Source organism: Papio anubis, chromosome 4 (assembly GCF_008728515.1).
Source record: "Papio anubis isolate 15944 chromosome 4, Panubis1.0, whole genome shotgun sequence".
In the NCBI taxonomy this organism is placed as follows: domain Eukaryota; kingdom Metazoa; phylum Chordata; class Mammalia; order Primates; family Cercopithecidae; genus Papio; species Papio anubis.
In genome coordinates, this window is record NC_044979.1 from 9,465,798 (window position 1) to 9,479,386 (window position 13,589).

Below are 13,589 nucleotides of genomic sequence, written 5' to 3' on the forward strand. Positions count from 1 at the left end.
CATTTAATGGTTGGGTTCCCAAGGGCAAAGAGATCCAAAGATGATTCAGATGTCAACCCTCCAAATACTCAGAACAGGGGCTCCCATTCATTCACAGCCCTGGAAGGGTGGCCTTGGAGGCTGGAGAAGCCAGGCATCATCTTCACCTAGCAAATTAGCAAAGAGTAAGGCGAACCAGAAAGCATGGCTGAAATCTGTGTGCTCAGACGTTGCCACTCGGAGTGTTCATCATTTCAGTCTCTCGAGAAAGCAATTTGATGCTTTCTAGTCTTAAAAATATATACATATTTTTTTACTATATATGTGTGTGTGTGTGTGTATATATATATTGTTTTGTTTTTGAGATGGAGCTTCACTTTGTTGCCCAGGCTGGAGTGCAGTGGCGTGCTCTCTGCTCACTGCAACCTCCACCTCCTGGTTCAAGCAATTCTCTTGCCTCAGCCTCCTGGGTAGCTGGGATTACAGGTGTGCACCACCACGCCCAACTAATTTTTGTACTTTTTTTTAGTTGAGACGAGGTTTCACCATGTTGGTCAGGCTGGTCTTGAACTCCTAACCTCAAGTGATCCACCTGCCTCAGCCTCCCAAAGTGCTGGGATTACAGGCATGAACCACTGCGCCTGGCTTATTATTAAGTATATTTTAAATATTTTAAATGTTCTTACATTTGACCTAATAATTTACTTCCTGAGAGTCTAGCATGAAAAAGAATCCAAAATATAGATTAAGATGTACAAATACAAATCACAGTATAATAGACTATTACACACTAAAATCACATTTATGAAGAGTTTTGAAACCATAAGTTTCATTCGTATGTTTATTTAGTTCATCAGATCTCTTTGGTAGCAGGTACTGTGTCAAGAACTACATTAACCCTGAGGCCCTTGCCCTCAGACTTAACTCCTGTGGAGAGACTGACATTAACAACCAAAACACCCCCGATAGATGAAAGCACGGGCACCAGCTGTGACGGACGCAGAGCATCCAGGACTGCGAGGCCCACGACAGGAAAGGTGCCCTTGAGTTTGGGAAGTCAGAAAGGCCTCTTTGAGGACATGGGATTTCTAGTGGAAACCTGAAGGCCAAGTAGGGTTCCGGTTGCTCCGTGGAGGACTAACTGAAGGGAGGATGGTCTGGAAGCTAGGAGACCACTTGGAGATTCTTTCTGTCTTCCCGGTAGGAAACCTTGGCATCACCCTGAGAGAGAAGTGGCTGTTGTCAAGGTATACTTTGGCAGTGGACTAGGAAGGACTTAGGGATTGGTGGGTGTTGAATAGGAGGGATGGGGAGGTGCTAAGGATGGCTCCTAGGCCTCTGGCTTAAGTAAGAATAGAGGGAGGGTAATGTAAGGTTCAGATTTGGAGAAACACTGAGAATTCCGTTTTGAACACATTAGGTTTGAGATCCCTGTGAGACATCAAAGAGCAGGTGTTGAGAAGGCAGCTGAATAAAGGAGTCTGGAGTTCAGAGCAGAGGTCTGAGCTGGAGACATCTGGCCTTGGCACATTTGGACATTTGGTGTCGGCAGCATAGATACATTGGGTTGCTCAGTCTGTAGAGGGGGAAGAGAGGAGAACACAAGCCATGCCCTGCAGAACCCTGGGTTTTGGGGCAGATTCGGGAATTTGGAATATGTTGTTCACGATGGGGCCCAGGTGTTAGTATTTTTTAGCTTCCAAGGTGATTTTCATGTGCAGCCAGGGTTGAAAACCACTGTTGTAGGATTTGGAAAAAGAAGGAGGAGCCAGAGGAATCAAAGGAAACAGAGTGGCCAGAAAGGTAGCAGGAAAATTAGGATAGTGCCCTGTTGGGTATTTCTAGAGAAGAATGTTTCCAGAAGGAGAGAGTATGCCCAACAGTGTTGTATTCTGCTGTGTGGTTTAGGAATAGGAAGACTAAAAAGTGTCCATTGGATTGCAAGCTAAAAATCATCAGTGACCTTAGGAAGACTAACGTTGGTAGCTTAGTGGAGGTGGCAGCCTGATAGTCAGTGGGTGAGGAGCGGGTGGGAGGCAGGGAAGTAGAGATGGCACGTGCTGACAGTCATTTCAACAAGTGTAGCTGTGGGGGAGTGGAAATATGGGACAGTTGTGGGGATTCTTGTTTGCCTAAGATGGGGATTGCTAAAGCCTGTTTGAAATGTTGATGGGAATGATCCAGTTGATAGGAGGATTAAGGATGTAGAAGTGGGAAAAGTAAATATAGTGAGGTCAGTGATGTAAGCAAAAGTAGATTTAAAAAAACTGGATGGAAACATACCAAAGCCGTATTTCTCTATGTTTTGTAAAATGTTCTGATGTAAGCATATATTACTTCTTATTCAGTAAAAATATATTTTTTAAAACAGTATACAATGAAAGATTGAGTTCAACAGGGCAGATTGAACATGTATTTATTCCTACCTCCCCAAATCCTTCTTTTTTTTTTTTTTTTTTTGAGACAGAGTTTTGCTCTTGTTGCCTAGGCCGGAGTGCAATGGCGTGATCTGCAACCTCCACCTCCAGGGTTCAAGTGATTCTCCCACCTCAGCCTCCCCAGTAGCTGGGATTTAAGGCATGCACCACCACGCCTGGCTAATTTTGTATTTTAGTAGAGATGGAGTTTATCCATGTTGGTCACGCTGGTCTTGAACTCCCGACCTCAGGTAATCTGCCCGCCTCGGCCTCCCAAAGTGCCGGGATTAGAGGCCACTGTGCCCGGCCTCCCAAATCCTTCTAAAATAAGAGTGAAGGAACTTTTAAAAAGAAAAGAGATACAGCAATGAAGTTTTTCAGCCCTGAAGCAAGTGGATAGATGTAGTAAGCTGAATCTGAAATTGGTACTGGGGAAAACTGAGAAGAAACTCAATTTGCACCCCCACACCTGCTTGGGGCTCAAGAGTTAATAGTACCAGAGACTCTAGAGATTCCTGGAAATAGGAATGAAGTGAGGCTAAACACAGACAGCTGGCTGAACATCTTTTAAATAGACCACTTAACACTCCCCTCAGCTCCCATTGCCTCCCTCAGTCCCTACTACAGGCATCTGCGTTTCTCTAGCCGTGTTATGTGACAGGCTTATTCTCTGGAGAGGGTGCAAAGGAGGCTTTCTGGACATGGGCACCAGGCACAGTTGAGGGTGGGGCACTACATCGAAAATGGGAAGAAGGAGACTTGACGTGCAGATATTGAGATCTGCAGACTTCTTCCCTAACTCGACTCCCAGAATGTTGCCAACACCCAGAATTAAACCCATCGGGCAGGATATTGGAAGAGCCTTATCTGGAGACTTTTGGGACCAGGCCAAGAGGTTTCTGAGTAAAATGACTTGGCCAAAGCTCCCTATGGGCCAAGCAGAGACCCACACATACTTAGCAAGCCCCACCCAAATGCATTCAGCTCTTTGTTCTCTTGAGTGTCCTCTTGTAAGTCTCCGTGGACAACCAAGAACCAGAAGACATTTGGGAAAAGTCTGTGGTGTACAGAGATGAATAAGTAAAGACATCAGAAAAAATATATTTAGAGGAACAGAGACCATGCAGAGAGGAAAAAAATGTATATATGAATACTTACATATAAAATCCTTAGATAAAATAAGTGAATGCATTCATGACACAAAAGTGTAATGCTTGTTTTTTTAAAAAAGAAGAGAAAGGAACTCTTGGAAATCAAAAATGTAATAGTACAAGTTAGAGACTTAGGAGCAGTGTTGGAGGATAAGCACACATCCCAGAAAATAAAGCTAAAAGATAAGAAAATAGGGAAATAATAAAAATAAAGGATGGAAGGAAATAGGGAAAGAATAAGAAAACTGAAGGATGGAAATCCAATATCCAGATAATAGGAATATCCAGAAAAAAAGAGTAGCAAAAACAGGTGGGAATTATCAACAAAATGATTCAAGAAAAATTCCCACCAATTAAAGCCATAATTTTGTAGATTGAAAGAGCCAGCTGCCCAGAGCACTGGAAGAAAATAGACCTACACTTTCAGCATGGACTTTCAGAGCAACTGAGAACAAAGGAAATCCTATGAGCTTCCAGAGAAGAGAAACAGAGTCATGCGAAGAAACAGGAATTAGAATGGCCTCAGACATTTGTAACCACATTGGGATCTAGAAGACAGTAGAGCAATGCCTTTCAAATTCCAAAGGAAAATATTTTCCAACTTATAATTCAATATCTAGCCAAACTCTTTCGATTAAATATGAGTGAAACTGAGACATTTTGAGATGTTCAAGTCTCCACAAATCCTTTATCAAAGTGGGGGAGGTGCTTTGCCAAAATGAGGAAGTAAACCAAGAAGGAGGCATTACAAACGCCAACTTGAGAGAGAGGTGGGGGCACTCCAGGGGCATGGCCCAAGGGCATTCCGAGAGGCCAGCTGTGCACCTAGAGGCAGCCGGTTGTGTGGGGCACCTCCACAGGTCCCAGAAATTTGTCTTCAAGTAGATGAAATGGATAAACACCCAATATATTTGAATGTTTGGAGAGGAGAGTTACACAGCAAGGTAAGGTTGGGGGAGTTTGGGGCTGAGTTCATGATAATTAGTCGTAAGCTGGGCAAAAGAAAAAAGTGTCAGATCTAGGGAAGGCAAGAAGGTTTACAGGCATTGGAAGTACTCACTATACTACAGAGTTTTGTTATAAATAACATTGATATAATCTAGCGAGGTAAACATCCAGTATTGATCCAACTAAAATTACTACAAAACTGTATTGGCAGGATCAGTTCAGAGGAGACCTTCATCCCTTGGAAGTCAATGGATGATGCTTAAAATTGAAAACTCAAGGAGTAGCAATATAAGTGTGTTACTTAGAGTTATGGAGGTAAATGACCAAAGAATCAGCTGGAATCATTGAAGTGATTGCCTCGGGGAGCAGGAAATGGGGGTAGGTGAGTGGAAAAGAACTTTTTAAAAAATAAGTTCTGGGCTGGGTGTGGTGTCTCACACCTCTAATCCCAACAGTTTGGGAGGCCGAGGCAGGTGGATCACTTGAGGTCAGGAGTTTGAGACTAGCCTAGCCAACATGGTAAAACCCCATCTCTACTAAAAGGGCAAAAAAGAAAAAAATAGCTGGGCGTGGTGGCCCGTGCCTGTAATCCCAGCTACTCAGGAGGCTAAGGCAGGAGAATCACTTGAACCCAAGAGGTGGAAGTTGCAGCCCCGTCTCAAAAAAAAATTTTTTTTCGAAGAACTGTTCAACTATGTTCAACGAGCCTGTGTGCATGTATAACTTTAAAAAAAATTTTTTTAATTAAAAAAAACCTAACAAAGTATAGCCATGAGAAGATTGGAAAGTCAGTGTCAACCAATATTTATTTGCTTTGAGCTGGTAGAGAGAGTTAATGTGGCAATACTGGTTTTTAATTTCACAAAGAAAAAGTACAGAGAGAAAGTCCCCGATAGTATTCTCTCAAGAGTCAGCAGTTTATTCATTCCAATTTTATGTGCATGTGATTACATACACATAGCCTTAATTATGTAGGTAATACATATACACATTATCATTGTAAAAAAGTCAGACAATATAGAAGTATTAGCAAGTTTCTTTTTTCAATAGTATATCATTGACATTTTTACATGTCACAATATATAAATTTGTCATATTCTTTTTCATAGCCGACAGTAGTATTCTGTGTATTGATTTCATAATTTGTTTAAATACTGTCCCATTAATGTGCATTTAGGTTGTTCACAAGTTTCAGTGCTTCAGTAAAGATTATTATAAATAGATCTTCATGCACTTGTCAGGAACTTATTTAGAAATGGATTTTCTGGGTCAAAGGATATACCCACTTAAAAATTTAATAGATCCTGGCAAATCCCTTCAAATCACTTGTGCCAATTTACATGCCTTCATCCATCTAAGCATGAGAATGTTTGTTTCTATACACTCTTACCAGTAACAGGTATTATTTATCTTTTTCTCATTTGCCAAAGTAGTAAGTAGAAAAAACACAATATGTGGATGAAACATACTTTCTATAAGGGTGATGTTGAGCATATTTTCATACCTTTATTGATTACTATTATCTCTTACTACTCTGTAAATAATCTTTTTTGTTACTCTTTTGGATTATTCATCTTTTTATTGATTTGTAAAAAGCTTTTAAAATATTAAGGATATTAGCCCTTGCCTAACAGTATGTATATGAATACTTTCCCCAGTTTGTGGTTTACTTTTTTTTTTTTTTTTTTTTTTTTGAGACAGAGTCTCACTTTATTGCCCAGGCTGGAATGCAGTGGCACTATCTCAGCTCACTGCAACCTCCACCTTCCGGGTTCAGGCTATTCTCCTACCCCAGCCTCCCGAGTATCTGGGGTTACAGGCGCCCACAACCATGCACAGCTAATTTTTTTGTATTTTTAGTAGAGACAGAGTTTCACCATTTTGGCCAGGCTGGTTTCAAACTCCTGACCTCCAGTGATCTGCCTACCTTGGCCTCCCAAAGTGCTAGGATTACAGGCGTGAGCCACCACGCCTGGCCTGTGGTTTACTTTTATATTTTGTGTGTGTATGTGTGTGTGTGTGTAATAGCAGTTTTTAACTTTTATGTATTCAAATTTATCAGTCTTTTTTTTTTTGAAACAGAGTCTCACTCTGGAGTGCAGTGGCGCAATCTCGGCTCACTGCAACCTCCGCCTCCCGGGTTCAAGCGATTCTCCTGCCTCAGCCTCCCGAGTAGCTGGGATCACCGGCCCCTGCCACCACGCCCAGCTCGTTTTTGTATTTTTTAGTAGAGACAAGGTTTCGCCATGTTGGCCAGGCTGGTCTCGAACTCCTGACGTCAGGTGATCCACCCGCCTCAGCCTCCCAATCTGGGTTTCATATCAAATGTAGAAATATTTACTCAAGCTATTTTATTTAGTAAACACTGTGATCACAGATCTTAGGTCTGTGAGCATCTCAAAAAAAGCTATAAAAATTTTTGAAACACAAAATAAATTTTTTTTTTTGCCCTAGAAAACAAAAAGAAAATTGCTAAGTCTAAGTAATTAAATGCTTATTTTAACTAAATGTCTAAAAATATGGCATTATATCAGTTTCAATAACTAATAAATTCAGTCTTCGCAAATGTTTAATACATTTGAAAACAATTTATGGGATTTTTCCCCACCTCACAGGAGTTCTTATGAACATGAATTATTAAAAACCAATCACAGATTAAATAAGTTTCTTATAGCCAAATGATGGCAACAGCAAGCTACAAGAATCCTTTCAAAACAATTTATAGCAAAATTATAGTTGATAGGAGTTGGGCATGTTTAATATGCTTGGCACGAATTACCAAACGTCCTCCAGAAGGACTATCTGAAGTCCCATAGGGTTACAGATAGCCTGTTCCTCAGCTTAAAGTTGTAAAACTTAGGTGTGAATTTCTTATTTATACATAAATATTGTTGTTCATCAGGAGTTCAGTGTGAAATACGTGAAGTAGCTTTTTTCCCTTTCTAGTCAGGAAGCCAGTTGTCTCCATTCCTTTTAAACTTTTCCCCACTGGATTGAAATGTTACCTTTTTCATAAACTATATTCCCACAATGTGTGTGTCTTCGATTAATTTTTTAAATGGGAGAACAAATTCCTGCTTATAAATAAATGCAGCTTGGTTGTCAGTACTCTTTGAAAAGTTGTTTGGGGTGGGGAGACATTGTTGGTGGGAAACACTGGCGTTCCCTGCTATCTAGCAAGTGGAGGGGAGGGTCAAAGTGTGTACATACTGCCTGTTTTGAGGGAGAAAGAGTATGTGCCACAAAGAGGAGCAGGCGAATGCCTGGAGCTCAGGGAGGAGCACAGCTGTGTCCAGCTGAGAGCACTGAAGAGGCTTGATGGAATGGTGGACACTCAAGTTGGGTCTTGAAGTAGGGCCAGGTGTTGAAGGCACTAGTCTTCAAGCTGGGGTACCCATGCTCTTGAGGGGATAAGGGTACTCCCCAGGAGAGACATAATACAGATGTCTTTGAGGGCACAGTTTCCGGTCGTTAGTCCATCTCTTCTTGTCCAGCTGATCAGCCAAAAGCACACAATGCATGTGGTCTCTGAAATGTGGCTTCTCATCTACTCTCCCATTATGTAAAAAAAAAACAGGCTGCCAGGCATGGTGGCTCATGCCTGTAATCCTAGCACTGTGGGAGGCCGAGGTGGGAGGATCACTTGAGTCCAGGTGTTTGAGACCAACCTGGGCAACATGGAGACCTCATCTCTACAGAAACTTTAAAAATTAGCTGGGTATGGTAGCACATGCCTGTAGTCCCAGCTACTCTAGAGGCTGAGGTGGCAGGTGGTTTAAGCCAGGAGGTTGAGGCTGCAGTGAGCTATGATCTCACCACTGCACTCCAGCCTAGGCAACAGAGCAAGGCCTCATGTCTTAAAAAACAAAACAAAACAGGCACTTCCTGCCCATCTCCATCTTACTATAAAGCATTTCTCAGAGGCATAAAGCCCCCAGGTCACCAAACAGAGAGAATATTCAGAATTTTGGGATACATGTCCTGCAGCGCGTCACTCTGGGGCCTGGATGGCAAGTTCTCTTGCAGCTTAGGTTGTTTGCAATATTTTACCTTTAACAAAATTGAAAGAGAAACTAATCATGTTGTGAACTGATAGGTCATTAGAAACAGTTGTTTTGTTTTGTTTTGTTTTTTGAAATGGAGTCTCGCTCTGTTGCCCAGGCTGGAGTGCAGTGGCGCCGTGTTGGCTCACTGCAAGCTCCGCCTCCTGGGTTCATGCCATTCTCCTGCCTCAGCCTCCCGAGTAGCTGGGACTACAGGTGCCCGCCACCACGCCCGGCCAGTTTTTTTGTATTTTTAGTAGAGATGGAGTTTCACAGTGTTCACCAGGATGGTCTCGATCTCCTGACCTCGTGATCCGCCCGCCTCGACCTCCCAAAGTGCTGGGATTACAGGCGTGAGCCACCGCGCCTGGCCCTAGAAACAGTTTTTGATGATAATGTTGACCATGTGATCTTTGTGGCATATAATTCAGAAGTTCAGAATTGAGTGACAGTTCCATAACAAAGCTGCTTCCAGCCCATCTACATATTTGTGTAAATGAGGTTTCCCAATGTAAATGAGGTTTCATTTATAAAAATGAAACAGACAAATTGATTCTGAACTGTATATTCTACAATAAGAATATTGATTTCCAGATAAGTAAACTAATTGGAAAAAAATTCTATTCATCCTTATAAGATACATTTCCCAAAGTTTCTTTATTTTCTATCTTGGATAATTATTTATCATTCTGTAGTGATAATCACTAAGGATAACTTAAGCCAGGAAAAAAATGAACACTTAGAGACCTGTGGTTATTAGAAATGAAAGCAAAATTAAACCTTCAATTTACATACACATTTTTGTGGCAGAGTGGTAGATGAAGTGATCAGTAAAAGGCTTCTAAGCATACAAATATGTTCTATTAGGATAAAATTCTGTGGGCAAAGTGGGAATAGAAATAGAAGTTCAAGGTGAAAAGGAATGATATAAAAATTCCAGCTATCAAAGAAGAATTTGTTCATGTGTTTTTAAGTGAATAATGGTGGGTTTAAAATTGCTGGGGTTCTTAGATTCCATTGGCGACATTAAAGGGTGATGGAAGAGTTTATTTCAAAGTATCAATATTTACAATACTCCAGAAATTACATCTTTTGCAGTTACTGATGCATTTTATATATTTATTCAAAAAGATGCAAAGGAGTACATAGTTTTAAAAATTATTTTAAGGTGTAAGCAAGCAAAATATTTTAAGTAGTTTGTGAAGTCAGGGAAGAAGTTTTCCTGATGCTAGAGTCATGGTCATGGTCATGGTCATGTTTGTGGAGGGATCATAACGATTTAGCACAGAGACAAGGATTGAAGACAGAGGAGAAAAGGCACACAACTAATGGAGCAAAACTCCAGGGAGAAAGAAATGGGCAGGGCTAAGGAAACAAGCAGAGGATTTCAGTGATAGGAGGAGGGAAGAGAGACATTACTTTCCCTGAGATTGGAGAGAAAAGGGAGGTAAAGATGGTGACTCTGAGCCAGTGCAGGAAGTAGGGGATGGAGGTATGGATGAGTTTTTCTTTTCCTTTTCATAGAGAATGGGACACAGACATCTTTGGAGAGAGTGGGAGAGTCCCACAGTTCTGAGGGAATCGGGGTAAATGAGAACATTAGAGCTGCTTTATATTCCATCCACTTCCAAACCAGTGGAGTTGGTGAATCAGAGAGGCATTAAAGGAGTGCCACTCATCCGAAGGAATCCAGCTTAGGTCATCTAGCACCCATTTTCAGCCTGATGAGTTTGTCTGATTTCTTAGTAAGGGAATGAATGGATTTGGCAGAGGAGCAGGAGGAGCCTCAGGAGGGCAGGACTGAGGCTGCTTGGTTCATTTATCTCCTGGTTTCTTTTCTCTTTTTCTCACAGCACTTGTCACCTTCTAACATCCAATGTAATTTATTTATTGTGTCTACCACCTTATGTAAGGTCCATGTTTTTTTCACTGATATATCAAAAGCTGTTAGACCACATGACATGTAATTGGTGCTCAGTAGATATCTGCTAGTAAACATTCAATGAATGAATGAATATGTTTGTACATGACATATTCTATTTAACTATAGCAAAAGTCTGGGAAAAAAAGCCAATGTTCTTCTATTAGGGAAAGAATGAATAAGCTACGGTATTATCCTGACCATGGAATATATACAGCATTTTTAACAATGTATTAGCACTGTAGAAATTGGCTTGAGGCCAGGTGTGGTGACTCATGCCTGTAATTCCAGCACTTTGGGAGGCTGAGGTGGGCAGATCACTTGAGGCCACGAGTTCGAGACCACCTTGGCTAACATAGTAAAACCCCATCACTACTAAAAATACAAAAAATTAGCTGGGTGTGGTGGTGCATGCCTGCAATCCCAGCTACCTGGGAGGCTGAGGCACAAGAATCATTTGAACCTGGGAGGTAGAGGTTACACTGAGCTGAGATCATGCCACTGCACTTTAGCCTGGGCAACAGAGGGAGACTCTGTCTCAAAAAAAAAAAAAAAAAAAAGTGAGGAGACTTACGCCTGTAATCCCAGCACTTTGGGAGGCTGAGGCAGGCCGATCATGAGGTCAGGAGTTCTAGACCAGCCTGACCAACATGGTGGAACCCTGTCTCTACTAAAAATGCAAAAAATTAGCCGGGCGTGGTGGCAGGTGCCTGTGATCCCAGCTACTCGGGAGGCTGAGGCAGGAGAATCGCTTGAAGCAGGGAGGCGCAGCTTGCAGTGAGTCGAGACTGCGCCATTGTACTCCAGCCTGGGTGACAGAGTGAGACTCCAAATAAAAAAAAAAAAAAAAAAGAAAGAAAGAAATTGAAGGGATTTCTACAAGATATTTGAGTAGAGGAACACAGAGGAGGCCAATAGTGACAGAAAAATAAATAAATAAATAAACGTGTATGTGGCTTATTCATAAGCACAGAGAAGAGTCCTGGTAAATTATAGGAGTTACCTGGGAAGTCATAACAGTGAAATGGGAAGAGAGGGAAGGGGAACGCAAATTAGACAGAAAAAAATACTGCACTAAAACCCAAAAATGTGTTATAATCCCATTTATGTAAAATGACACCTATGTATGTAATGGTACATTTGAAATTAGTCTACAGACCTATAGGCAAGTTTAAAAACATAAATTTCAGGGTAGTGTGTAATAGGATGCTATTTAACTAAAAACAAACTCAAATGCCCCTGGTGTACATGCATACGTGCTTGGGAATGTGAGTCTGTTTTTTGGACACCTCAGGGTATGGGGCCAAGGGGTGGGAGTAGTCAGGAGATGGCCTTTTCTTCATCAACCTGATTGTGAGCGAGCAGATGAGAGAGAAACTGTGTTAACTGTACCAGTTGGCTGGTCTGACTGAGAAAAGGAATGGGCATCTCTTTAAAATAAACCCTGGCTGGGCACAGTGGCTTATTCATGCCTGTCATCCCAGCATTTTGGGAGGATCACTTAAGCCCAGGAGTTCAAGGCTGCAGTGAGCTATGATCGTGCCACTGCACTCGAGCCTGGGTGATAGAGCGAGACCTTTGTCTATTGAAAAAATAAGACTAATAATAAAATAAACCCTGACAATGCTGAATTTTTTTTTAATTATGGTGCTCATGGCAAACAAACTTTGCATCTATTTTAACTTGACTGCAGTTTGTATTGGTATTCAAAGCTACAAGGTGTCCAGAAAATTCTGTGTCTACTCATTTCCAACTCAATATTACATTTCTTCAGGGTCTCTAAGATGAGACTTATTGAGATGTAAATTGTAGGGCTGCAGAAACCTGGGCAGTTGGCATGAACATTCTGGGTTCTTTTCTTCTCACCCCTGCCCACCCTCTCTCAGCACATGACGGGATCGTGATTAAGATCGAGGTACAGACCAACGACGAGGGCTCAGAAAGTTTGGAGACACCTGAGCCCCTGATGGGACAGGTGGAAGAGCACGGCTTTCAGGACTCAGAGCTGGGTGACCCCTGTGGGGAACAGCCAGACCTGGACATGCAGGAGCCAGAGAACACGCTGGAGGAGTCCACGGAAGGCTCCAGTGAGTTCAGCGAACTGAAGCAGATGCTGGTGCAGCAGAGGAACTGCACGGGTGAGTGCTGGGTGGGGAGGGCCAGAGAAGTGTTGCCATGAGGCCTTCCAGAGGGCCGCTGCCCCCTGGGACAGCTGTGGTTCCTTCAGAGAGGTAGCTGGACACTGATGGGGCAACAGGTGGGAAAGAATTACCAAGCATGGCCTCGGGTATAGGCTTCGTGACGCAGGACTTATAAGAACCCATCTCCAACCCAGGAAAGAAGTGGTTACCGCTAAAGACTGGTTCAGGCAAGAATGAAAGGGATCTCAGAGCTCACCTATCCCACCCCTCATTTTACAGGCAGAGGTTAAATAGATTGGACAAGGCCACACAGAGAGTGGCAAAGCCAGAACTCTCCCAACGTGTCCTTGATCATCTCACATCACCCTAGAAGCCTCAACTACCTTGAAGATTTCAGCCCTGGAGAGCATGGTTTTCAAATAATGATAGCACTGCCATTCTGTGTTCGAACCTAGTCTTCATTTTTGTTTAATTATAAAACTTTATCACCGTGCTGCTCACTCTTGCTCCTTCTGAGTTCAAGAACAGTAAGGCACTGGGGCTCATGGTGGCCTGATCCCAGGACATCTTTTGTGATGGATTTTCTGATGCTGAGCCATCCTGGCAGGCCCAAGAAAAGCCCTACTTGATCATCATGATGTATTTTTTGAATTCACTATTGGACTTAGGTAATAAATATTTTACTCAAGTTAGACAACTGTATTCATAAATGAAATGAACGTTTTCTTGAATTATTCTCATCTAATTTTGGAAACAGTATTATACTGTTATCAGATGAACTGGGCAGCTTTTGCTCTTGTTCTGTATTCTGAAAAAAAATAGGAATTGAGTGTGTTCCTTGAAAAACTGGTAGAACCCACTTGGACTTCTGTTTTTGTCTGGATGTTTTGTTTATGTGTAAGTCATTCACCATTACATGTTTGTATAACACTTTTATATTTAGAAATATATCCACATCCATTTCTGGTTTTAAAAGTATTATATTGATG

General features: G+C 41.9%; 1 protein-coding gene across 6 annotated transcripts in view; it reads left to right on the forward strand.

Moving 5' to 3' along the window:
- Positions 1-13,589, forward strand: part of ZNF777 (zinc finger protein 777) — a 29,855-nt gene that overhangs the window by 12,101 nt on the left and 4,165 nt on the right. For all 6 annotated transcript variants that reach the window (XM_009204140.4, XM_021936382.2, XM_021936381.2 and 3 more), the window contains one exon: positions 12,346-12,597. In XM_009204140.4, the coding sequence (XP_009202404.2) occupies positions 12,346-12,597 (252 nt within the window). The remainder of the gene's footprint in view (positions 1-12,345; positions 12,598-13,589) is intronic.